Source organism: Hyperoodon ampullatus (assembly GCF_949752795.1).
Source record: "Hyperoodon ampullatus genome assembly, chromosome: 9".
Taxonomy (NCBI): Eukaryota; Metazoa; Chordata; class Mammalia; order Artiodactyla; family Ziphiidae; genus Hyperoodon; species Hyperoodon ampullatus.
The window spans coordinates 53,164,393-53,192,350 of NC_136922.1; the positions used below are offsets into that span (position 1 = coordinate 53,164,393).

The window sequence follows — 27,958 nt, forward strand, 5'->3', positions numbered from 1 at the left end:
AGTCAAGTTGAAAAGCTAATTTTACGTTACTTAATGGCTGGCTATAGGCTATGTCTCCAACTCCAGCCAGTCACTTCATAAATGTCATGAGTCCTGTAAGTGACTTGGTTAAGAAGTTCTGAATAATCAGTTGAAGTCCATAAAAAGACTGTAAGCCCTACTATCATTTCATCTTTCTATACATAGCAAAGCATATTTATTTACTTATCTCTGTATGTTGCCTGTAGCATTTCCAACTTTCCCCAAATAACCCTGCTCTAATGGTATCGATAAAAATATTTTATGTAAATATGGTATTCTAGATATGAAACGTCCCTTCACCAAGAACTAAAAAGATTATGTATAATTTAAATTAACTCGTAAGAAGGATATTTTTTATTTAGTCTGATTTCTCTAGTATACATAATTGGATATATTTTTATACAGAACAGATCTTAGGGAGATCACAGGATAAAATTATCTGACTAATCCTTTCTAGACCTGAATTCATTTTTTAATCCAAGGGGTATACTAGCCACAGAAGTCAAGAACATTAAGCACATACCGTATCTATCAAAATAAAATTTCTAAACTAATTGCTAATTAAACATAGAATCAGAATCTGAAATCCTTCTGAGAATAAACTGTTAAAAGAATTCTCATCACTCATTAGTTTCATATAAACTTAGTGTGAAGAAAAGCATACATCTAGTGAAGCACAGTAAAAAAACCCACAAGCTTTGCTGATTGTTTTTTATATATCAAACATCATACTAAAATTACCAAATAACCCTCAAAACTACCCTGTGGTATAGATATTATTTCCCCCCATTTTACAGGTAAGGAAACTGTATTTCAGAGTTTAAGTGATGTGTCCAAATTCATCCTGCTCAGAGGTGAATAAGCTGAAATTTGAAAATAGGACTTTCTGGCTCCAAAGCCCCTTCTCTTTTACATCACCTTATTTCCCTATGTACCAGAAAAATGACAGTGATATTTAGACAAAATACAAGATAATTATGTGTCTTATGATTAAAGCCATGTAAGTTTGAAATTTTAAGAATATTCAAATGCAAACCAGAGCAGCCAAGACTGTTTTATACTTCACAAATCTGTTATTTGTAGTGAAGTTATATGTGTTGCCTAGAAAGGAATTTCATTTTAGAGGTCCCTTAAGAGTTCTAATATGAAGAGTACTACAGTGTGAGATTTACTCCTTGTTAATTTTTTTATGTTTATTGAAATATAGTTGATTTACCATGTTGTGTATTCTTTGGTTTATAAATTTGACCTACTGAACATTTTTCTGCCTCCTAAGACTGTGAATATGGCTTAGAAGTCCCCTGAAATTCTAGCTCAGTCAAACCAGTCCAATGTCATTAAATCAAGTAGCTAAAGACCCAAAACTAGTCCAGAGTATCATGGATTGAAGCCGTACCCATTTTAGCAATCTTGATGAGACATCATCAAATATTTCACAGACTATCAATTTTATACTATTTTCTATACACACAGTAAAATATGTAAATTTCTCAAAGTATAATCCATTATGAAACTAGGCCCAAAATGGATAATATTAGAAGGATTATGATTCAAATCTGGTCAAATCTGTCAAAGATTATTTCATAATTATCTTTCAACGTAACCTTCTAAATCACTAATTTTTTCAACTTATAAATCAGCTAATCAATTGAGTTTTTGTGACCAGTGTTAGAAAGAAAAAGTATCAGAGGACTCGTCACATAGTAAAGTATCTTTTCCTGAAAGTTTGGTTTAAAAAAATATGTATGTATGAATATGTATATATTACTCATGTGCACAATTATTCATGTATACAACTATACACATATATGTAATACATACATAAATATATAAAATTAAATACACATATATGTAAAATATATTTCTTATTGTTAAATCATGGACAACATGTTTTTTTGTTTTTTTTAAGATTTGTATTACACTTTAAAAAAATAATAAATTTATTTATTTTTGGCTGCATTGGGTCTTCACTGCTGCGCGCAAGCTTTCTCTAGTTGCAGCACGAGGGCTTCTCATTGCGGTAGCTTCTCTTTGTGGCACAGTATGGGCTTTAGGCACACGGGCTTCAGTAGTTGTGGCATGCGGGCTCAATAGTTGTGGCTTGCGGGCTCTAAAGCACAGGCTCAGTAGTTGTGGCGCATGGGCTTAGTTGCTCCACGACACGTGGGATCTTCCCAGACCTGGACTTGAACCCGTGTGCATTGTCAGGACAGCTTCTTAACCACTGAACCACCAGGGAAGACCTGGACAACATGCTTTAACTTTTATCTGTAGGACTTATATTTAAAATTATTTGTACCTCATTTTGAAATGCATCATATTTACTAGGTATCACAATAAAAATTTAAAATATAAATTTTAACCAAATTTCACAGGCATGTATTAGATGGTCTGATCTGTAGCCACTTAGATTATAAAAAAAATTCACTTTGGTATAAAGAAAAAAAAATGCACTTGTGGAATCCTGGGCTGCCCGAAAGTTACCAGTAGTTCAAGTGCCAAACCATCTTAAACTTCAATCAAGAAAGACAAGCTCTAAGAATTAAGGTATTATGGAAGAGAAAAGCAATGTTTTAATATCTAAGTCCCAAATTTAAAGTCACAAGGGCAGATTCTCTGAATTGCAAGCTGTAATTTTAAACTGAGATACTTCCCATAAAGGCAAATTTATGTAGCCTAAACTGGGCACTAATTTATTTATTTAACATTGGTTAATTATTTCCCTGACCAGATCACTAATAAGTATATTCCCAGCTTTTAAACACATTAAACTTTTGAAGTGTAAAAGTTTTCACTCCCATTAGCAATCCAAAACAGTAATAAGTTCATTTAAGTACATGAAGTTTTCTTTTCTTTCCTATTAGACATCTACAATAAATCAAAACTTATAGAATACACTGAGTTGTTGAACCATTCAAAGTAAGTTTTCCATGTCCTCAAATACTGGACCAAAAAAAAATGACAATCATATCTAAAAGAATAAGAAAAAATAAGAAAAAGATAAAATGACATACATTTATTAACACATAAAGAAGGTATTTCCTAAAGTGTCCAATGATTTTTAATTTAGGTGTTAAAAGCCACTACTGTAACATTAATTTCAATAAATGAATTTATGTAATTAACTAGAATTCAAGCAGTTGTAAAAAGCATTACACAAAATAAAATACCCTACAATATGAAATGTTTACTGTGTTAAATATGGATACCTTATATCATGTATCCTAGAAACCCAATTTCAAACACTTTCTTAGAAACTAAAACAAGGCCTCAATCTAATTAAGGACCAACTTATTCAAACAGATTTAAGACTTTAGTTAATAATCAGAAAAAAGATATGTCAGAAAAATATAAACTTCAGGTTTTCTAGGTCATTTACATTACATCATACTGTGCTATATTCTTATTATATTTATAAAAACATAAAGCATGTGAGTTACAAGTAATAAAGTATTAATAATCAACAATAATTTCCAAAAAAATGAAATGTCAATCACAGTGTTACTTATCCTTACCTCTGAACTATAATCATCTGCCGTGGTTGAAATTTCACTTTCCGGCTAAAACAGAAAGTAAAAACTGATTATATTAAAGCCTTTCTACTGCATCCCCTCTCCAAATATTGTACTTTATTAGCCCATTACTACTGGTAACTTATGATAGAATACTCAAAAAATATTACTAAAAAACAGGCAAAAAATTATTAAATTCTTTAAAAATTCCACTGATTATGAATCACAATGGCTAAATAACACATCTAAAATTTATCACTAGGCAGTTTTCTAAATATAAAAGTATCGAGAAGTACTTTCACACAGGGTCTTTTATATACTACAAATCATTTGTAAGACAAAAGCACCAAAAAAGATATCATCCCTCTAATTCTTACATCTCTTTTAAATAAAATAAAGTCTTAAATTGTTACTCCAAAAAGTTCAATTTCTTTAAAATGAAGAATCATCAAATTTTGGTGCTAGAAAAGTAGCAACAACTTGAAGAAAATTACCAACCTCTGTTGTTATTAACACTGTTGCAGCTTACAAAAAACTTTCAAAGACATTCTTGCTTCATCCTTACATCCCTGGGATTTGGGTATGAAGTGAGTGGCTTTTCTAAGCTTCCCTCGGCTTAGAAGTACTAGGAAGAGTCAAAGAGGAAACCTAAATTTTCACTGCTTTCACTGTTCACACACTCTCATCAAATCTAAGAATCTAATTTTACAAGTGAGAAAAGAGACCCAGATATTTCATTTTTTCACTCAACAAATATGAACCATATATGAACCCAATATAGAAGCACCTACATAAAACAAATACTAACGGACATAAAGGGAGAAACTGATGGAAATATAATAATAATAGGAGACTTTAACACCCCTCTGACATCAATGGACAGATCTTCCAGACAGAAAATCAATAAAGCAACAGAGATCATAAATGACACAATAGAACAGTTAGACTTAATTGATATTTTCAGGACATTACAGCCCCCCAAAACAGACTACATTCTTTTCAAGCACACATGCAATATTCTCTGGGATAGACCACATACTAGGACACGTGGCAAGCCTAAACAAATTTAAAAGGATAGAAATTATTTCAAGCATCTTTTTTGATCACAACAGCATGAAAGTAGAAATCAACTGCAAAGAGAAAAATGAGAAAAAATGATTACAGGGAGACTAAACAATTTGCTACTAAAAAACTAATGGCTCAACAATGAAATTTAAAAAATACCTTGAGACACATGACAATGAAAACACAACCATACAAAAGCTATGAGATGCAGCCAAAGCAGTCCTAAGAGGTAAGTTCATAGTGACACAGTACTTACTCAAAAAACAAGAAATTTCTCAAATCAACAACCTAACCTACCACCTAGAAGAATTAGAAGAAGAAAAAGCAAAACCTAAAGTCAGCAGAAGGAAGGAAATAATAAAGATCAGAGAGGAAATAAATAAAACAGAGATTTAAAAAACAACAGAGGGCTTCCCTGGTGGCGCAGTGGTTGAGAGTCCGCCTGCCGATGCAGGGGATACGGGTTTGTGCCCCGGTCTGGGAAGATCCCACATGCCACGGAGCGGCTGGGCCTGTGGGCCATGGCCACTGAGCCTGCACGTCTGGAGCCTGTGCTCTGCAACAGGAGAGGCCACAACAGTGAGAGGCCCTCGTACCGCAAAAAAAATAAAATTAAAAAAAAATAATAAAAAGAAAAAAAAACAATAGAAATAATCACTGAAACGAAGAGCTGGTGTTTTGAAAGGACAAAATTGACAAACCTCTGGCAGGGATCACCAAGAAGAAAAGAGGACCAAAATAAAATAAGAAATGAAAGAGAAGAAATAACAACCGATACCACAGAAATACAAAAAAACATAAGAGAATACTATGAACAATCATGTGCCAACAAATTGGACAACCTAGAAGAAATGGACCAGTTTCTAGAAACATACAGCCCACCAAAACTGAATCAAGAAGAAATAGAGAATTTGAACAGACTGATCACTACAAGTGAAACACAATCTGTAATTTTAAAAAACTCCCTTCGAACAAAAGTCCAGAACTGGATGGCTTTACTGGGGGATTACTAAACATACAAAGAAGAACTTATATCAATCCTACTCAAATTCTTCCAAAAGATTAAAGGGGAGGGAAAACTCCGAAAGTCATTGTATGAAGCCACTATCACCTTGATACCCAAACCAGACAAAGATACCACAAAAAAAGAAAATTACAATACAATATCTTTGATGAATATAGATGCGAAAATCCTCCACAAAATATTAGCAAACCAAATCCACCAACACATTAAAAAGGATCATACACCATGATTAAGCTGGATTCATCTGAGGTTCACAAGGATGGTTCAACATATGCAAATCAATCAATGTGATACACCACATCAATAGAAGAAAAGACAAAAACCACATGATCATCTCAATAGATGCAGAAGAAGCATTTGATAAAATGCAACATCCATTCTTTTTTAAAAATTAAAAAAATTTTATTTTATATTGGAGTATAGTTGATTAACAATGTTGTGTTAGTTTCAGGTGTACAGCAAAGTGATTCAGTTATACATACACATGTATCTATTCTTTTTCAAGTTCTTTTCCCATTTAGGTTATTACAGACTACTAAGCAGAATTTGCTGTGCTATACAGTAGGTCCTTGTTGGTTATCTATTTTATTTTATGTTTTATTATTTTATGTTTATTTTACTTTTGTGTTCATGTTATTGAATACAATTAAACATAATGTTTACATCTATAAAATTATCCTGTGTATACACGTAAAGAAACATTAAAAAATTCTAATAGGGTTATCTATTTTAAATATAGCAGTGTGTACATGTTAATCTCAAACTCCCAATCTATCCCTCCCCCCACCCTTCCCCCGGTAACCATAAATTCATTCTCTACGTCTGTGAGTCTGTTTCCTGTTTTGTAAATTAGTTCATTTGTATCATTTTTTTAGATTTCACATATAAACAATATCATATGATATTTGTCTTTCTCTGTCTGACTTACTTCACTCTGTATGAAAGACTCTAGGTCCATCCATCATTCTTCTTAATGGCTGAGTAATATTCCATTGTATATATGTACCACATCTTCTTTATCCATTCAGCTGTCAATGGATATTTAGACTGTTTCCATGTCTTAGCTATTGTAAACAGCACTGCAATGAACACTGGGGTGCATGTACCCTTTTGAACCATGGTTTTCTCCAGATATATGCTCAGGAGTGGGATTACTGGATCATATGTTAGCTCTATTTTTAGTTTTTTAAGGAACCTCCATACTGTTCTTCATAGTGGCTATACCAATTTATATTCCCACCAGTAACAGGAGGGTTCCCTTTTCTCCACAGCCTCTCCAGCATTTATTGGTTGTAGACTTTGTGATGATGGCCATTCTGACTGGTGTGAGGTGGTATCTCATTGTAGTTTTGATTTGCATTTCTCTAATAATTAGCGATGTTGAGCATCTTTTCACATGCCTCTTGGCCATCTGTATATCTTCTTTGGTAAAATGTGTATATAGGTCTTCTGCCCATTTTTTGATTGGGTTGGTTTTTTTTTTATATTAAGCCATATGAGCTGTTTGTAAGTTTTGGAGATTAATCCACTGTCGGTCACATCACTTGCAAATATTTTCTCCTATTCTATGCATCATCTTTTCATTTTGTTTACGGTTTCCTTTGCTGTGCAAAAGCTTTTGGGTTTAATTAGGTGTTTATTTTTCTTTTTATTTCCATTACTCTAGGAGACGGATCGAAAAAGATATTGCTGCAATTTATGCCAAAGAGTGTTCTGCCTATGTTTTCCTCTAAGAGTTTTATAGTATCCAGTCTTATATTTAGGTCTTTAATCCATTTTGAGTTTACTTTTGTGAAATATCCATTCATGATTAAAAACTCTTACTAAAGTTGGTATAGAGGGAATATATCTCAACACAATAAAAGTTATTTATCACAAACTCACAGCCAACATAATACTCATATGATTATCATATGATCCAGCAATTCCCCTCCTGGGCATATATATGGAGAAAACTCTAATTGGAAAAGATACATACACCCCAATGTTCATAGCAGTACTATTTACAATAGCTAAGACACAGAAACAACCTAAGTGTCCATCGACAGATGAATGGATAAAGAAGATGTGATATATACATATATATAAATAAAATGGAATATTACTCAGCCATAAAAAAGAAATAATGCCATTTGCAGCAACATACAAGGACTTAGAGATTATCACAGTAAGTGAAGTAAGTCAAACAGAGAAAGACAAACATCATATGATATAACTTACATGTGGAATCTAAAAAAAAAATGACACAAATGAACTTATTTACAAAATAGAAACAAACTCAGACGTAGAAAACAAACTTATGGTTACCAAAGAGGAAGGCAGGGAGTGATAAATTAGAACTTTGGGATTAGCAGATACAATCTACTATATATAAAATAGATAAACAACAAGATCCTACTGTATAGCACATGGAACTATATTCTATATCTTGTAATAAACCCTAATGGAAAAGAATCTGAATAAGTATATATACATATATATGGATGCATATATATACATAAGTATATGTATATATACTTATAACTGAATCACTTTGCTGTACACCAGAAACTAACTCAACATTGTAAATCAACTATATTTCAATTTTAAAACATTAAAAATTTAAAAAAAGCTGATTCATGGGCCCCACCCAGACCTGCTGAATCAGAATCTACATTTTAAAAAGATCCCACATGTGATCTGTATATACATGGAAGTCTGAGAAGTACTCCTCCAAAATGGGGAAAAATAATAAAGTACCTGTCCAATGAGCTCAAAAAAATTAACAGAAACAAAAAACAAAAAAACCCCAACCAAACAAACAAAAAAAGCAAAAATCGAAAAAAAAACAAAACAGGAAGCATCACTGTCTCCTTTCTCATCTACACTTACGGGAATTTTATTCAGCACTCAAGATCAAGTTCCCAGTCAACCTCCTCTCTGATGTAGTAATGATGCCAGGAACAGAAATAAGCTTACTCCTATTCTAAAATCCTGTAGCAGTGGTTCCTAACTTATGTTCCTAACTTTCATGGGACTTCCCAGATGGTCCAGTGGTTAAGAATCCACCTGCCAACGCAGGGGACATCAGTTCGATCTCTGGTCCGGGAAGATACCACATGCCACGGGCAACTGAGCCCATGTGCCACAACTACTGAGCCTGCGCACCACAACTACTGAAGCCCGTGTGCTCTAGAGCCTGTGTGCTGCAACTACTGAAGTCTGCACACTCTGGGCCGCATGTGCCACAACTATTGAGCCTGCATGCTGCAACTACTGAGCCTGCATGCTGAAACTACTGAAGCCCGTGTGCCTAGAGCCTGTGTTCAGCAACAAGAGAAGCCACCGCAATGAGAAGCCTGTGCACTGCAACGAAGAGTAGCCCCCACTCACCACAACTAGAGAAAGCCTGTGCGCAGCAATGAAGATCCAGTGTGGCCAAAAAAAAAAACCACCAAAAAAACCCACTTTCATGATGCAAGTCCTTATGGTTCGCTCACTTACTTATTCTTTTAAATGGCTATTGATTAAATGCATATTGTGTACTAAGAACTGTGCTACTGAGGATAAAATGGTGAACAAGACACTGCACTTGAAATGCTAAAATTCCAGTGAAAGCCCAAGTATTGATTTGTTAGGCAGAAAATGAAAATAAAAACATCTTCAAATCAAATCAAGCACCATGGTTACTATATTGTATTATACAAAAGATCTAGATTTCAACAAAAAGTTACAAATACAGGGCTTCCCTGGTGGCGCAGTGGTTAAGAATCCACCTGCCAATGCAGGGGACACGGGTTCAAGCGCTGGTCCGGGAAGATCCCAAATGCCGTGGAGCAACTAAGCCCATGTGCCACAACTACTGAGCCTGCACTCTAGAGCCCACGAGCCACAACTACTGAAGCCCGTGTGCCTAGAGCCTGTGCTACGCAACAAGAGAAGCCACCGCAGTGAGAAGCCTGCACACCGCAATGAAGAGTAGACCCTGTTCTTTGCAACTAGAGAAAGCCCACTTGCAGCAAAGAAAACCAATGCAGCCAAAAATAAATAAATAAATATTTAAAAAATTACAAATACACAAAGAAAAAGTAAAGTATGGCTCATACACAAGAAAAACAGTAGTCAGTAGCAACTGTCCCTGAGGAACCATAGATATTGGACTTAATAGACAAAGATTTTAAATTAGCTATTTTTTAAAAAGTCAAATAAATGAAGGAAATAATGTCTAAAAAACTAAAGAAAATTATAAGAACAATGCCTCGCCAAATAGGGAATATAAAAAAAGAAAGAATTTATAAAAGAACCAAAGAGAAATTCTGGAGTTAAAAGTAAAATAACTGAAATGTAAAATTCACTAGAGGGGCTTAACAGGAGATCTGAGGAGGAAGAAGAATCAGAGCAAACTTCAATATAGTTCAACTGAAATTATCCAGTCTGAGAAAAAGAAAAAAGAATTTTAAAAAAATGAACAGAGCATCAAAGACCTGTGCAACAAACATACTAACATATGAATAAGGGAGACTCAGAAGGAGAGGAGAGGGTCAGAAAGAATATTCAAAGATATAATGGCTGAAAACTTCCCAAAGTTGATAAAAAACATTAATCTATATATCCAAAATGCTCAAAAAACTCTAAGAAGGAAAAACTCAGATCCACTTTTATGATGAATAGCAAATCTCTATGACATCTTTGACTCTTGACTAAAGCTCAAATCCCTATATATCTAAATCCTATTTCTACCTAAATATGCCAGGGCACAATCCAAATGATCATTTTTTGCCTTGTACAACACTCTTCCTCCTAAGTATGGCATTGTTCTCTACTCCTGGTCTTAGTTGGTAGCTCCACCATCCCACCCGCCACCCAATCCACTCTTAACTTCTCCCTCATCTCCTTATTCTTGAAAATTCCATCATTAATGGGAGGAAGAAAATTAGCATTTATTGAGGAAAACTTTCTATGGGCCAGGTACAGCCTTCCTCTGTTCACCATTACCACCATCCTATCCTGATCACTTTGAGATCCGTTTAAAACTAAACTACTTAAGGTTTCCAAATCACATCACACTGTTTCATGTCTTTGAGAATGCTGATTCTTTAGCATGGAGGTTGTCTGCCCTACTTCTTTGCCTCTAGCTAACTCTAACGTACATCTCAAGACTTGGTTCTCTTCCTGGAAACTTTCCCAAATAACACACACAAGACTGATTTGGGCATTCCCCCAAATCATGGTACTTTAGGACACCATGTGCATTGTTGCTAGCATGGCTCTAATCAAGGTACACAGCCTATCTTACATCCACCTTCCCCACTAGAGTGACTTTCAAGGATAGAGACTGTCATATTTATCTTGGTATCCTTGGTGCTCAATCTTTGGTGTAATACAGCTGCTCAATGAGTGTTTGTTAAATCAAGCTCACAAAAATCGCATAGGGTGCTAATGAGTGTTGCCATTACAACTTTACACTTAGAATGCTAGTATTTAAGAATCTGGATGAATACTTACTTCAACAGAGAAGACCTGGTCATGTTTAACTATTTCTCCACTGTGTAGAGTTCTCATTATTGTGGATTCAGGAGTCACAGCTGATCCTAATCTCTGAGAACTATTTGTGCACATTTCATCACTCTGTGATTGCTCAATATTCACAGCATGGTATGCTGACATGTCATGTTTACTACTTGAAGTTTTCCTCTTTTTTTTCTGCTTCTTAGGATTCTGCCCATCAGATTGAGCTTTCCTTTGTCGAAACTCGGCAAGCTACAGAAAAAAAAAAATCATCGTTATTGTCAAAGATAATTTTTCTTTATCAGCACTAAGAAAAAAGTAGATTTGGAGTCACTTTCTTTAAAAGATCAACCCATCACTAAAACGATGACAAAATAATGGACAATGGTTACTGTGTTTAACACAAGAATGACTACTGAATTGCAAAGAAACTAGGTATTTCTGAATGAATGCTGTTCAAATGTTGAGAAGAACTGAAAATATCATGTCTAAAGAAAAAAAAATTAGCCCAGCGTTGGGTAGAATAAAAAACAGGCATTCTCATTCACTGTTTAGTGAGAGTATAATCTCTGGATATGAGATTATATGAAAACATAGGAGCTCTAAATGCATTTGCTTTGCGGAATTTCTGTGACTTCCACTTACGTATATTAGTAAATGTAATTATTTCATGCAAAAAGCTTTAGCTATACAAATGATCAATGCAGACTTGTTTATAATGGAAAAAATTATAAATATTTTCAGTATCAAACAGTAGAGCCTCCTAGCCCTTAATCATTTGCATACCATCATCAGGATTTTTGCCATATCCTAGTGTCACCTAAACTTACCAGTTACTTAATACGTTTTAACTAGTGTACTTTTCTTATTTAAATTTATTTTAAAAGGATACTTTCTATCCTTGACATAAATTAAAAGTATCACTTGTCATTTTTTTAAAAATAAAAACAAAAATGAGGGCTTCCCTGGTGGCGCAGTGGTTGAGAGTCCGCCTGCTGATGGGGGAGACGCAGGATCATGCCCCGGTCCAGGAGGATCCCACATGCCGCGGGGTGGCTGGGCCCATGAGCCATGGCCGCTGAGCATGTGCATCCGGAGTCTGTGCTCCGCAGCGGGAGGGGCCACAACAGTGAGAGGCCCACGTGCCACAAGAGAAAAAAAAAAAAAAAACCCAAAAATGAACACAATGAAAAATAAAACTGTATTATTAAAATTTTAGCTAGATATATTGCTGATGGTTCTAAAAGAAACAGGGAAGTGTTAGAGGGGTGCTAAGGATCTATAAGTATCAGACTTTTGGCTTGTAAGAAACCTGGTTAAAGAAACCTGGAAAAGTAATAGCTTTTTTTTTTACAATACTATCCACTGTTATTTAATACTGGATCAGGATATCACCTAAAATATCTCATCACTACCTATATCAGAAGTATGGATAACATATTTTGGGCAACACTAGATTAATTCAATTAAAATAATACTAATGCAAACCATTATTAATATTAAAAATATTAATGTAAACCATTATTAATAGTAAATGTTTATATACAACATTAGGTATAATATTGCAATATAACCTTTTTTAGTAAAAGGAAAATTAAGTGCATCTCTTTTAACAAAGATAAGGCAGGCCTCAGGCTCACAGCCTTCAACAATTATACCTATCTTAAATTTTAATAACATTCTACACAGAGGCATGGATAAATTCTGGAAGAATATAACCATAACAATTTTGGTCTGTCTCTGGATTTAGGATTACAGGTATTTTTCCTTATGCTCACTTGAAATTTCCTTTTTGGTGCATAAATTTTCCAAATTTTATATGAAGCAACTATTAACTACCAATTCCTAAATTTAATTTGAACACAGTCATTCTGAGAGAAACAAAAGCATAAGAACAGGTATAAGCCCTTTGTGCCTTAAAAAGAGGAAACAGAGGAAATATACAAACATATTAATATATAAATTAGACCAATTACAAAGACGGCCAGTAAATGTCTTATGATATGAAGGATTAAAGCAATCTTGATGATGTTGATATCATTAACTATCAAAATATGTGACAAATACTAGAATCTATAGAATAACATACAGCATATATTATACTTTTGTCTGCTGTAAATGAAGAAAAGTTTATAGATATGTATTGTTTACTTAATAAAGGTGTCTAATTAATGTCAGAAATATCTAATCACTGACCTTGCTATATAAAAATATATCACATTTAAATTTCTTCCCCAGTTGATCAGCAACTAGTCAGTTATTCTACTATCTGCTTAAGGAACAGATGCAAGACCAGTTGCCTCTATTTGTACATTATTAAACTGCTGGAATGCATTTAAACTACTTTGGAGAGCAAATTCATTCTTAAAAATAAACCAACTGAAACACTATTATATATTATCTGTAAATAGAATCAAAAGTCTAGGGACATCATTTTAAATCGATCCCTCAGAAAGAATGCAAAAGCAAAAAATGTTAATGACATTCTTAAGATTTAAAAATATATTCAGACAGCAGAGGATATCAGGACAATGATGAAGATTTTGTTTAAAATTCCAACTCTGTTAGGATATATAATTTATATTTAATATTTATTTATATGTACAAATACATAACAAAAGAGAAAACTAAAATCCTGTACTATAAAAAGACTGATTAAAAAAAACAAACAAAAAACCTGCTGCCTGAGACAACAGTATCCATTATTAAATGAACCCAATGAAAAGGTTAATAATAGATATGGAATAAAAAGTAGAATAGGGGGGCTTCCCTGGTGGCACAGTGGTTGAGAGTCCTCCTGCCGATGCAGGGGACACGGGTTCGTGCCCCAGTCCGGGAAGATCCCACATGCCGCAGAGCAGCTAGGTCTGTGAGCCATGGCCGCTGAGCCTGCGCATCCGGAGCCTGTGCTCCGCAACGGGAGAGACCACAACAGTGAGAGGCCCGCGTACCGCAAAAAAAAAAAAAAGTAGAATAGGGACTTCCTTGGTGGCGCAGTGGTTAAGAAACTGCCTGACAATGCAGGGGACAAAGGTTCGAGCCCTGGTCCAGGAAGATGCCACAAGCCGCAGAGCAACTAAGCCCATGCGCCACAACTACTGAGCCTGCGCTCTAGAGCCCACGAGCCACAACTACGAAGCCTGTGTGCCACAACTACTGAAGCCCGCAGGCCTAGAGCCTGTGCTCTGCAACAAGAGAAGGCACTGCAATGAGAAGCCCACACACCACAGTGAAGAGTAGCCCCTGCTCGCCGCAACTAGAGAAAGCCTGCGCGCTGCAAAGAAGATGCAACGCAGCTGTTTAAAAAAAAAAAAAAAAAAAAAAAAGAGAATAGTTCTATTACAGTGTTTAGAATTAATCACTTCTAAGGACATAAAATTACCAAGACATTGTTTCAGGCCTATGTTATTGATTACATGAAGTCATATTATTTTTTCAGAACAATTAACCAGAAGGTAAACTCCATGAATGTAAGAACTTTTGTTCACTGCTATATATTCAAAATCTAGAACAGTACTCAATAAATACATGATGAGTGAAAAAGATAACATACCTTTTATAGAAAAGTTAACATTAAGCAATAATTTTAAGCACTGTCCCACAGAACCTAAGAACTAAGATGATAAACTGGCATATCTAATTCCACTATCTAAAAAAGTTCCATGGTCTCAGAATTCAAAGTGGCAATTAAATGAATTAAAACATAAAATATTCCCTCTCACCATAATCTCTCTACCCCACTAGGCAAAACAAATAAACAGAAAAACTAAGCAAATGACAAAATTAAATTCTCAGAAAAACAATGCCCATAATAGCTTTTTAGGAAGAGTTCTGTTTTGTAAAAACATGAGAAAAGGAACAAAATCACATCGTAATCACATCATAAATAGCTATCTATTTTTATTTTAAATCTGAAAAATGGCAAGCTGGCAGATAAGCAAAAATCAGAAACTCTATTCAATTAGCTAATCATTTGATACTGCAATGGTACATTTTAAATTACTGGAAAAACATTTATTCTAAAACATGCTGGAAATTCAGACTACAGACATCTGTGTTTGTCATTTGGAAGCCAATTATAAAAATGTTAACATATGCAGGCACGGAAATAGCTGCAAGATTTACTGGAAAGATATGTCCATATACCCTTGTCTTTCAAAACTAATTCAGATCTCAAGCAAATGTCTTACCCTGACCAGAACACGAATAAATAATTAAATAAAAATGACTAATAATTTATTTCATAAACTCAATATTTATTTATAAATGATCATTCTCAATAAAACAAGGAATTTTTTTAATGCTGTAAAAAATGCCAAGTTTTTATAATGTCACTTTAATAAAAGTACTAACTGGAATCTGTTTTGTGTCTTGAGAGTTCATCAGGTGTTTATGTGCCAGGCACAAAGCTAGACATGAGTCGAAATACACTGTCTTAACAGTAGGATCTTTTAGTCTAAGCCAGCCTAATATTTCATTGAGTTGTGAGAAACAAGGTAAAAGTTAGTGTACAATTTTGTAAACTCAACAGTCCTGTATATCTTTAAGGAGCTAGTACGGGAACTTCTCTTGTCCTGATTTTCTCAAAAAAGGCTTTCTGTAAGAGGTGTGGTTGTAGAGTTTTACAGCTGTGAAGGAAGTATCTTGGCATATGACAGACAGTAGTGAGTAGTTCATTTATTTAAAAAATATTTATTGTGTTTATGGAATAAATATTGAGTTTATGGAATAAATTATCATGTGTCTGCCCTGTGCAGGGTAGGTAGTAATGAAACAGATATAAACCCTACTCCTCTGAATTGTAATCCAGTTAGGAAGAAAAAAAATTAAACAAATATGGACAAATACAGAAATATATCATTTCAAGAGACAAAAAGTGCTTTGAAGAAAAAGTATAGGTACTAAAAAAAGTCTAAAATAGAAAGACTTAATTTGAATGGGAATGTAAGGGAGAAGTCATGAAATATTGAGAAAAGAATATGGAAGCTGAGATTTGAAGACAAATATGAGTTACTTGCCCAAAAGTAGCAAAATATAACAAGAACATCTGACTCCAAATCCAGTATTCTTTCCATTATACCAATTTGCATTCCATGCATTCTGAGCTCTTTTCCTTCATTTGTCATTAAACTTAAAAACACTAACATTAAATCTAAAACATGAAGTTTAAAGGCATGAACAAATGAAATCACCAAAACAAATACTTTTTTGACAACACTAGGGAAAAAACACACACACAACACACACATACACCAAGAAATTATAAAATATTTTTAAAATGTTATCTACTTTCTCTAGTCTTCAAAAGCAGCTGTAAGTAGCTGTTTTTACTGTAGAAAATTTAAGAAATCCTAATTCTAATTATGTAACTATTTGTACCTGTCCGTGCAGCCTTTACCTTTGTGATATTCCCTAATGAATGTTGAACAAGAATGCTGTACAAGCTATTACAACAAAACTTCAGGGACCTAACTATGAAAACACAGAAGAATAACACAGTTGACCCAAACACAATTTGTATGTAGAGCTGAAGTAGGGCAACTGAAAACAAAGAAGACAAAAGCAACACTTTAAAGATGCTCCGAAGAATATTTTCCAACGATATGACAAAATACAAACTGTTGGAAAATAACAGTGCCAAATAGACCCAAGGAAATCAGATATGGAAAAGACCACAGGACTTTCCCTTATGGATCCAGCAGTCTTATTTATATCCTACAACCTCATTCAATGCAGAATTTTTCTTAAAGTTTTCCAACACTTTTAAGTCTAAGAAGAAAATAGACTCTCGAACTGAAAAAGTTACGTTAATTTTGCAAATTTTAACACATTTCATTGTCTGGCACATAGTAAGCCCAAATATTTTTTGAGCGAAAATAACGTTTCAAAAAGAATATGGATTACATATATTAGAGTACTGGACTGTTGTGTTTACAGAGACTCTAATAAGCTAGCTATGTGACACTGGACAAGCCCCTTAACCTCAAGAGAACTCAGTTTTTTCAACTGTACAATGAAGAGGAGGATTAGAAGGATCTCTTAAAGCTTCTTTCAGTTTTACCATATGATCCAGCAAGTCCACTCCTAGGTGATATATCCTAAGAAAACAAAAACACTAATTCAAAAAGATACATGCACCCCAATGTTCACAGTAGCATTATTTACAATAGCCAACGTATGGTAAGTGTCCATCAACAGATGAATGGATAAAGAAAATGTGGTATACATACAATGGAATATTACTCAGCCATAAAAAAGAATGAACTTCTGCCATTTGTATCAACATGGATGGACCAGAGGGTTTTATGCTTACTGAAATAAGTCAGACAGAGAAAGGCAAATACTGTATGCTCTCACTTATATGTGGAATCTAAAAAATAGAACAAACAAATGAATGTAACAAAACAGAAACAGACTCAGATATAGAGAACAAACTAGTGGTTACCAGTGGGGCAAGGGGCAAGATACAGTGGTAGGAGATTAAGAGGTACAAACTACTATGTATAAAACATTATAAGTGGGCCTCCCTGGTGGCGCAGTGGTTGAGAGTCCGCCTGCCGATGCAGGGGACACGGGCTCGTGCCCCGGTCTGGGAAGATCCCACATGCCACGGAGCGGCTGGGCCCGTGCGCGTCCGGAGCCTGTGCTCTGCAACGGGAGAGGCCACAACAGTGAGAGGCCCGCGTACCGCAAAAAAAAAAAAAAAAAAAATTATAAGTAAGGTACAAGGATATACTGTACAGCACAGGGAATATAGCCTATATTTTATAATAACTTTAAATGGAGTATAACCTATAAAAATATTAAATCTCTATGTTGTACACTTGAAAATAATATTATAGATCAATTATGTCAATCAATCAATAAAATTTCTTCCAGCTTTTAATGCTTAAATTGGAAAAGTTTTTTTCAACTGTTCCTTTCCCTTTTTCTTCCCCATACTCTCACTTAATTATGTAGAAGAAAAACTAGAATTCTACATTATAACAAAGTTTCTTTTTAACTGTTGCTTGAAAAAACAGTTCAATAAACAGTATCTATTACTAAATGATCCCAAATGAAAAAAGATATAGAATAAAAAGTGGAATGATTACAGTATAGTGTTTAGAACAAATCACTTCTAAGTATATAAAATTATCAAAATACTGTTTTAGGCTCATGTTACTATAAGAAGTATATGAAGTCAAATTATCATTGCAGAACAAATAACTAGAAGATATGCTCCAGGAGGGCAGGGATTTTTAATCAAAATCAAAGCCTATGTAATACTCTAAGTCTCGAATAGTGCCTGCATATAGGTTCTCAATAAAAATTTGTTGAGTGAAAAAAAAGATTTTTTTTTTTTTTTACAGAAAAGAGGAACCATAAGCAATAATTTTAGGCTTATTCCTCAGAACTTCAGAATACCTGTATAGTTTCTAAAAAAAAAACTAAAATGATATATCAGGTCCATGTTTACATTACTGTACAACCATACAACGTAATATTGTGTACCTGTCAAAGATAATGCTTTCCAAAAAAATTTAATGTGGGAAAATGCTCTCAACATAAAGCTGGGGGAGAAAAGAGGCCAAAACTGCATGCAGAGTATGATTCAAGCTAAGTTTAAAAATATACATAGAAACAAAAGAATGAACAAACTGTTAATAGTGATTACTTGTAGGTTATGAGACTATGGGTAATTGTTTTCTTTTCTGAAAGATTTTCACTGCCTCCCTCCCTTCCCCAAAGATCTGTAAAGAATATTCACTAATAAAACTATGGGCCCATATGTTAATATCACTATTTTTAAAAGGATATAATACAACTACACATCTACCAAAAATCTCATCCCAAAAGACAGAAATAAGGCAGAAGTCCCAGGAATTATGCTGTCCTGGGGCCTGGCGTCTTTCATCAGCCTCTCCACACACCCTCTCCAGACATCCCATAAGCATAACTGCTAACAGTGACAGATTATTACACCTCACTGTCCAGATGCCACCAACTTGTTTAATTTCACTGTCACCTCATTTACTGCTAACACTGAACGGTGAGAACGATGGCACTTTGCCCCAACCTTACCTACTTTCTGCACAGTATAAAGCTTAATCTCATCAAAAATAAACAAATAAATAGCAGTTCATGTAAAGGAGAATCCCTGAAACAAGGTATATCTGTAACAGATGCTATCACCCTCAGCAGCAAAAGTACATGCCAGCTTATCATCTGAGGTTTGTTCATTTATAAGCCACAGATAATAGAATATTATTCTCTCTTATACGCATATTTTTTTTTGCAGGAAATATCGACTTAAAAAATAAAAGAACTGCTGTATCTGGTCACTTCAATGGTCCATCCTGTCAGATATCCAGTGCCCATCAACAGCTCCAATGATCTGTCAGAGATAATCTGTGATGAAACTGGGTGTATAATAAACACATAAATGTAAGTTGGCTTTGGTTTTGCTTCCTCTTCCTATCTCATTCCACAACACACTCACTACTCCCCGAGGACTGAAGGACCGTGGGATTATGATCTCTGCACACCTCTAGGCCCTTGGCATGTGCATTGGAAAATGGGCAAAAGTTAACACAGCACCAGTGTTTGTAACAGAAAAACTGGAAACAACCCAAACGCTCATTGATATGAGAATGCTAAATGAGGTAAATTCCTATAATGGAATAGTATGCATGTGTGAACATCTTTACATAATACTGAACAAAAAGAAACGCATTGAATACTGCTTATAATATGATACCATTAAGTTCAAAAACAGCAAAACTAATATATTATGTAAACATATGTGGTACAGAAAAGCAAGGCACTGATAAAGAAAACTCAGAATTGTAGTTACCTTAGGTAGAGAGGGGGTGGGATTAGATTGGGAAAGATTTCAAATGTATTTGAATGTGTATATTTCTTAAACTGGGTGACAGGCATAGAGGTCATTTTAAAAAAATCATTTTTCTTATCTATATATTTTATATGTATTCTTTTGCAGGTGAAACATATTTAAGTATTTTTAAAGTATGTATTTAGAACTTCCTGCTGAGGAAACTGGCCAGTGCTCACAGCTCCTACCATACAGGACACCCCAGCTGCTCCTCCCAGTCTAGTGTGATGAGAAAAAAGGCAGTTGATTAGATTCTTCTCTTGGAATTAGGGAACAAAGAGTTAGAAAAGATGTCCAGAAAGTAACAGAGGGGAGATGAATCTTATTGAAGGATTTGAAAATCAGTGCATGATGCAATAATCATATAAATATCCCTAAACTCACCCATAAAGTACATTTATGTTATCAACCTACTAGTTATGTTGCAGACTAAAATATTTTTTTTGCGTATTCAGCACAGCCAGTTTTCCTTCTGATGAAATCATCCTTACTTCTTTAGTTGCACATCAAGTAAAGTAGCTGGCATATAAGAGTTCATGATGTATAATCACCTAGTTTTGCAGAATCACACAAATTAGCTATGTCAGTGGGTCCCAAACTTTACTGCACATTGAGGGTCTTTAAAAAATAGTGAGTCCTGGATTGCACCTCAGACCTTCTGATTTGGGGTTGGAGTGTGACTTAGGCTTTGAAATTGTTTAAATCTTTCCAGAGGCGTCTAATGTGCAGCAAAGTTTGGGAACCACTAAGCTAGATGCTTACTCTATGAATTGATTTGCTTGCATTATTTAAATAATTTTTCTCTCCCCCCCACTTTTTTTTAAGTGTCTATAGTGGGAAACAATTCCATTGAATAGAACAAATTTGGGGATTCATCCTTAATTTTTGGTCATGTGCAAACTGATGTACAAGCAAAAGAAGCTGATCTGCAAAGAGAGGAGCATCAGATATTGTGAAAGTGAAATAAGGGATGATAGAGAGAATGGCATTGGTTCCAAATGGCTGTTCTGTTTCCCATGAGGCCCAACTATACTTCTCTTAGCTTCCTTTGAAATCTCTCTATCGTTACTATAACGCTCTTTTTCTCTCCTTCACTTAACTAATCAGTTTTTTGGGAACAAAGTGCCCTGCTAGAAGTAGGGTGCTTACATTTAGCTATTTGAATCAGTCAATATTTTATATTAAAAAACCCCAAAAACTAATGGTTTCACTGCTTCATCTGTATAGCAATAACATATACCTGCCACCTGGTGGCAGCATACCTACCTGAATATGGGATATGGTTTTTGGAAAACCGTAACCCTTTTCAAAGGTTAAACATGTCAAATATACATTCTTTGACAGTTTTTGGCTACTTTTAGGATAAAATCCATACTGTCTCAACTAACACATATGGCTCCTCATTATCTGATCCCAGCCTATTTCCCCAATCTAGTTTTCCAGCATGAGAATAATGATGATGATGGCTAACACTTCTTGAAAAGTTTTTATAACTGACAATCTTCTACGAGCTTTATATGTATTAGTTGAATCCTCACAACAACCCCAAAGCAGGTACTATTATTCTTCTCATTTTCCAGATGGGAAACAAGTACTGAGAAGTTTAAAAAACTTGCCTGAAGTCACAAAGCTAATAAACTGCAGAGCCAGAATTTGATCCCATACTATCTCATCTAGTCCAAGCTCATAACCACTACTATTATACTGCTTTTCACAAAAAAATCTTTGAAAAAGTAGGTAGCATTCACCACCCTTTCCTGATTCACATTCATTCTCCATCCCACAGTAATCTGAATTCTTCGCTTCCCTTTCTCACCAACTGTTGCTAAAGCTCAAGGTCACTTTTCAAGTCTCCATCATACTTGATTTCTCATTTTTGACAAGTGGCCACTCCTTCTTACTTGAAACTCTCCCCTTAGTCTCACAGACATCATCACCTCCTAGCTTTGTAAACAGTTTGTATCCAGTATCCTTTGCAGATACTTCTCCACCTGTTTTTTAAACATGGGTGTCTCCACAGAATTCACCTCTCAGTATGCATCCCATTTAGTCGTCGTCTTGAGTGAACTCCCCACTCCCAGAGTGTCAGCCAGTATCTTTAAGCCAAATATTTATCTCTAGCATGGCCTTTTAAAGGAACAGACTCATATTCAGTTTTACACTGGGCCACTCTTTTAGGATGTCCTCTGACTCAATGTATCCAAAACAAAAGTCATCTTCATCTTACTAAAATATTTGTTACCCTCCAAAAATGCCCACATTTCCTATCTCAGAGACCCATTTCACTCAAATCCTCTTCCCCCAAATCTGTCCATGTTCCCCTATCTCAGAGACCAACATCCCTTAAGTTGCTCAAGTCAGAAAACTAGAGTCTTCCCTTATCTTAGTCTGTTTGGGCTGCTATAACAAAATATCATAGACTGGGTGGCATATAAACATCAGAAATCTATTTCTCACCATTCTGGAGGCTGTAAGTCCAAGATCAGGGAACCAGCAGATCTGGTGTCTGGTGAGAGCCCACTTTCTAGTTCACAGATGGCCATTGTTTTGCTATAGCCTCACATGGTGGAAAGGGGAAAGGAATCTCTCTTTTGTAAGGGCAGTAATCCCAGGCTCTGCTCTCATGACTTAGTCATTTCCCAAAGGCGCCACCTCCTAATACAATCACCTTGGGGGGTACGATCGCTACATATGATTTCTAGGGGGAAATGAACATTCAGATCATAGCATCTCTCTTACCCTTTACAACAATTACCAAGGCCTCTCAATCCTACCTCCTAAACAGTGACCAAGGATCACTGTTTAGCCAGTGCAGGGCTGAAGTTAAGAACACAATCTCTTAGGTCAGAGTGGGTTTGAATCCTTGTTCTGCCACCATGACTTTGTGCAAATTACTTAACCTCTCTGGTTTTTCCACCTGTGAAATAGGGATAGAAACAGTATCCACAGCTCTTAGAATAGTTACAAGGATTAAATAAGAAAATGAATGTAAAACGCTTAGCATAATGCCTAGCATTAGAAAGTGCTCAAAAATTGGTAGCTACTATCATCACAAATTCATACTCTTCTTTCTTCCACTGTCAACCTTCCCACTCTCCAAGTGAAAGACAATGAGGTAGAAACAGAAGTGGGGATAAATCAAGAAATATTTAGAAGGTAAAGTCAGCAGAATGTGGTGATTGGTTGGCTCTGAAAGGTAAAGGAGAGTGAGTCAGGGAAACCAAATAGAAGGTGAGATAATGTGGGCCTATTGGGTTGTGGTGTTAGAATGGGAAGAAAAAGGCTAAGTAGAAGACAAATTCTGAATAAAAAACAATTAATGGGATTGGGTTATGAGTACACAGGACACAGGAAGATAATTGCAGAATAATTCAAAGGGTTTTAGTTTTCAACTGAGATACTTTCTCAATAGGTATAAACTACTGAACCTCAAAAATATGATGGCACATAAGATAGAAAAGAACATTAAAATTTTTATTTAGTTATTTATTTTTGACTGCGTTGGGTCTTTGCTGTGTGTGGTCTTTCTCTAGTTGTGGTGAGCGGGAGCTACTCTTCCTTGCGGTGCACGGGCTTCTCATTGCAGTGGCTTCTCTTGTTGCGGAGCATGGGCTCTAGGCGTGCAGGCTTCAGTAGCTGCAGCATGCAGGCTCAGTAGTTGTGGCACGTGGGCCCTGGAGCATGCGGGTTTCAGTAGTTGCAGTATGTGGGCTCAGTAGTTGTGGTACGTGGGCTCTACGGCACACAGGCTTCAGTAATTGTGGCACACTGGCTCAGTAGTTGTGGCTCGCGGGCTCTAGAGTTCAGGCTCAGTAGTTGTGGCACATAGGCTTAGTTGCTCCGTGGCACGTGGGATCTTCCCGGACCAGGGATCAAACCCGTGTCCCCTGCATTGGCAGGCAGATTCTTAACCACTGCACCACTGGGGAAGTCCCAAACGTTAAAAATTTTAAATCCAAATCACAGAGGAAAAAAAGACTATATAGACTCTCTGTCATAAGACTAAAACACCAATGCCTATTAAAATTACTTATATTGCATTTCACCCTTTTAATTAAAAAAATATATATATTCTTCTCACCTAAAAAATAATCCCAAATTATTATCTTCTCTTTTTCTCAAACTTTACTAAAAATTGCTATTGGTTAAAATGGAAAAGTGAGAGTTCTCTTGTTAAAGGGAGTAGAAATGCTCAGACATACATTTTCATTAGAAGAGGAATTTATACAAATTAAAAATTAAATATGTTTGGCAAATGTAGATGGTTTTACATTAAAATATTCCCAATATTTTAAGTTATCTTTGAAAAGTTTCTATAACTTTCAGCCAAAACCTATTATTTCATCTATAAACTCCCAGCAAATATTTGCTAATGCAGGTTTTACACATTTTCTAATACTTTGCCCTTTAGAGCATCTACTTATTTATTTGAGTTTAGAAATCAACTTATACATACAGTCAACAGAGCATAAATGGTGTAGTAATTAACTCAGATCACCACCCCATGCCCATCGCAAATCCCTGCATCTCTTTCCCCTGCATCCTCTTACACACTTTCATACATTAAACTTGGTTTTTCATAAATCTGAAGAATATTTTTAGTTATAATTGGTCCCTGTCCCTATCTTCCCTGGGGAAACAATAAGGCAGTATTAACTTGAAAAAGTGAGAACCCTGAGGAATAAATACAGTCTAATCAGAGTCCACAATGAATGAGCCCTAGTAAACAAGGAATTTTGTTTACTAATTTTGTGTGTTCAGTATCAAGAAAAAGAAGGAAAGAGATTCTAGACTTTATACCCTGTGACGTTTTTCAGAGCTCTGTAACCAGAGAACCTATTCAATTAACACAATTTATAAATTCAAATCTTTATAGATTAGGATTTTGAATAGTTTAGTATAGTTCTTACTAGTGAAAATTAATAATTTGGGGGGCTTTGAGAAATGACGTCTTAAAAGAAAAGAAGTAAATTTGGGGGCTTTAAGAAATGATTTCTTAAAAGGAAAAAAAAGTTAGACTTACAGAGAAACTTTTAGACCACATAAGAATCTCAGTGAATAGCAAACCACAATAAGAATCATAACTCTGATGGCAACTGAAAACAAACACCACACTGTTCATGAAACAAAGAGGATGAAGGAATTTTTCATGGTACAAAAGAATCTATAGATTTAAATAAATAACCTAGGCAAAACCACTTCTGGAACAATTCTGTTTTTAACAGCATTAAATCCACGTGCAAATCGACCACAGCTTTATGCAGTGTACCTAGATGAGCATTAAGTATCCTAAGTTATATTTTGGTGACCATGACCACAAAAACTCTAGAAGTAAAAGGGGAGTCAACATGACAAGAAAAGTATCTTACACCAGTAAAATATCTGTACAGATCTATTGTGTTCACATATGAAAATGGCAGGTCTTTTTGTTACTAAAGAAGATTAGGGTTTTTTTTCCCACAGTGAAAATGGATTGGTAATAGTCAAGCAAAAAACCCAATAGGTGCCTCTGGAACCAGCTGCATGCACTTGTAAAACAACTGGCTATGGAATGAAATGACTCACTGGCCCACACAGAATTCAAATTTTAGCACTATGCTCTAATCAAACTACCAGGAACTTAGGCAAAGGAAGGAACAGTTTAAATTTTGGCATAGCCCAGAAGGCCTAAAAAAAAGATGGAAGATGATCCCATGGACACGTGTATCTCTCTCTACCTCTCTCCATCATCTGCCTGACTGCATGTTTCTCCCTCTCTCTCCCTCTCAGTATATAAATATATATGTAATATAAATATAATAAGTAATAATCAGTAATATTATGTAAAAGAAGTTGGTAACAATAGAATTAAAAAATGGGCAAAGGACTTGAATAGACATTTCTCCAAAGACAGACAGACAAATGGCCAATAAGCACATGAAAAGATGTTCAACATCCTTAGTCATTAGGAAATTAAAGAGCAAAAGCAAAATGAGATACCACTTCCCACCCACTAGAATAGCTATAATTTAAAAAAAATAGAGGGGCTTCCCTGCTGGCACAGTGGTTAAGAATCTGCCTGCCAATGCAGAGGACACGGGTTGGAGCCTGGGTCCGGGAAGATGCCACATGCCACAGAGCAACTAAGCCCGTGCACCACCACTACTGAGCCTACACTCTAGAACCCGCGAGCCACAACTACTGAGCCCACATGCCACAACTACTGAAGCCCACGCAACTAGAGCCTGTGCTCTGCAACAAGAGAAGCCACTGCAATGAGAAGCCCGCTCACCTCAATGAGAGTAGCCCCCACCAGCTGCAACTAGAGAAAGCCCGCGCGCAGCAACGAAGACACAACACAGCCAAAAATAAAAATAAAACAAATATACTTAAAAAAAATGGAAAACAATAAGTGTTGGTGAGGATATGGAGAAATTAGAACCCTCATACACTGCTGGTGGGAATGGATACAGGCACTATGGAAAAAGTTTGGTGGTTCCTCAAAAAACACAGAATTACCTTATGATCCAGAAATTCTACTCCTAGATATAGACCCAAGGGAAATGAAAACTGGTACTCAAATACTATATACGAATCTTCAAAGCAGCACTATTCACAATAGCCATAAGGTAGAAACAACTCAAATGCCCATCAATGAATAAATAAACAAAATGTGGTATATACATACAACAAAACATTATTCAGCCATAAAAGGAAATGAAGAACGGATACATACTATAACACTGATGAACCTTGAAAACATTATACTAAGTGAAAAAAAAACAAAAAAAACAGACATTAAGGGTCAAACAGTATATGATTACATTTATATGAAATATGTAGAATATGTAAACTGATAGAAACAGAAAGCAGACTGGTGGTTGCTAGAGGCTGGGGGAAGTAGGGAATGAAGAGTATCTTCTTAATGGATACAGGGCTTTACTCTGGGATGATTAAAAATGTTTCAGAACTAGATAGAAGTGGTTGTACAACGCTGAACTGTTGTGCCTCTGAATTGTTTTAAGATGGTTAATTTTTATATGACTTCCACCTCAAGTAAAAAAAAAAATCATAGATTCTTTATATCTAGCACCAGAAGAACTCAAAAAGCTCTCAATCATTACCGCATTTATTCTTCAAAAACACCTGCTAAGAGTCATGGACTGTGACAGGATTATTCCCACAGACAATAAGGCACAGACTCATGATAATTTAAATAAATGCTTGCCAAGTAAAAGTCCATAGCTGCAGTTGTAGGCGTTCAAAACTGTTAGTTGAACAAATAAGCCAGTAAATGTCTCCAAAGACCTAGTGCCCGTTCTTGTACGACAAATAGCATATAAATACACATAGATGCCATGCCCCAGATGCAAAACAACCTTTATAAGTTTATAAAGAAACTTTAAAAAATTCTGAAGCTTTCCAAATTAAACTTTTTAAAGAGATGCTAACTAACGCAATAAGATATCCAATTTCAATGGAAATTAATTGAGAAATAAATATAAATAATGTTCCTTATCATTTAATGTTTAACAATTTACCATGAGAACCTTTTTTAGCTTCCATATTAGAAGAAATTCACTTACATTTCAATAATCAGTAGCCTATAACAGATAAATATTTTACGGTCACAGTTTAGTTCTTACGACAAACTTTTTTACATATAAAAATAAGAGGTGTTTTGTTTGAAAATAATTTTTGCCCCAATCTTGTCATATTCCAGTCACTTGGATATGTCCTGTCTTTTTCACTTCCTCTTTTCCATGTGCTCATTCGACTTTCAGTTTCACTGACAGGACACCACAGACCTCCTTGCCAAATCTCTCTTCATTGGATCTTTATTTATTTATTTATTTATTTATTTATTTATTTTGTGGTACACGGGCCTCTCATTGTTGTGGCCTCTCCCGCTGCGGAGCACAGGCTCCGGACGCATAGGCTCAGCGGCCAAGGCTCACGGGACCAGCCGTTCTGCTGCATGTGGGATCTTCCCGG

General features: G+C 35.4%; 1 protein-coding gene across 2 annotated transcripts in view; it reads right to left on the reverse strand.

The window, feature by feature from the left end:
* AKAP9 (A-kinase anchoring protein 9) overlaps positions 1-27,958 on the reverse strand; it is a gene marked incomplete at its 5' end in the record, with an annotated part of 150,198 nt that overhangs the window by 117,270 nt on the left and 4,970 nt on the right. For both annotated transcript variants that reach the window (XM_079711809.1, XM_079711808.1), the window contains 2 exons: positions 3,537-3,581; positions 11,107-11,361. In XM_079711809.1, coding sequence (XP_079567935.1) covers positions 3,537-3,581; positions 11,107-11,361 — 300 coding nt within the window. The remainder of the gene's footprint in view (positions 1-3,536; positions 3,582-11,106; positions 11,362-27,958) is intronic.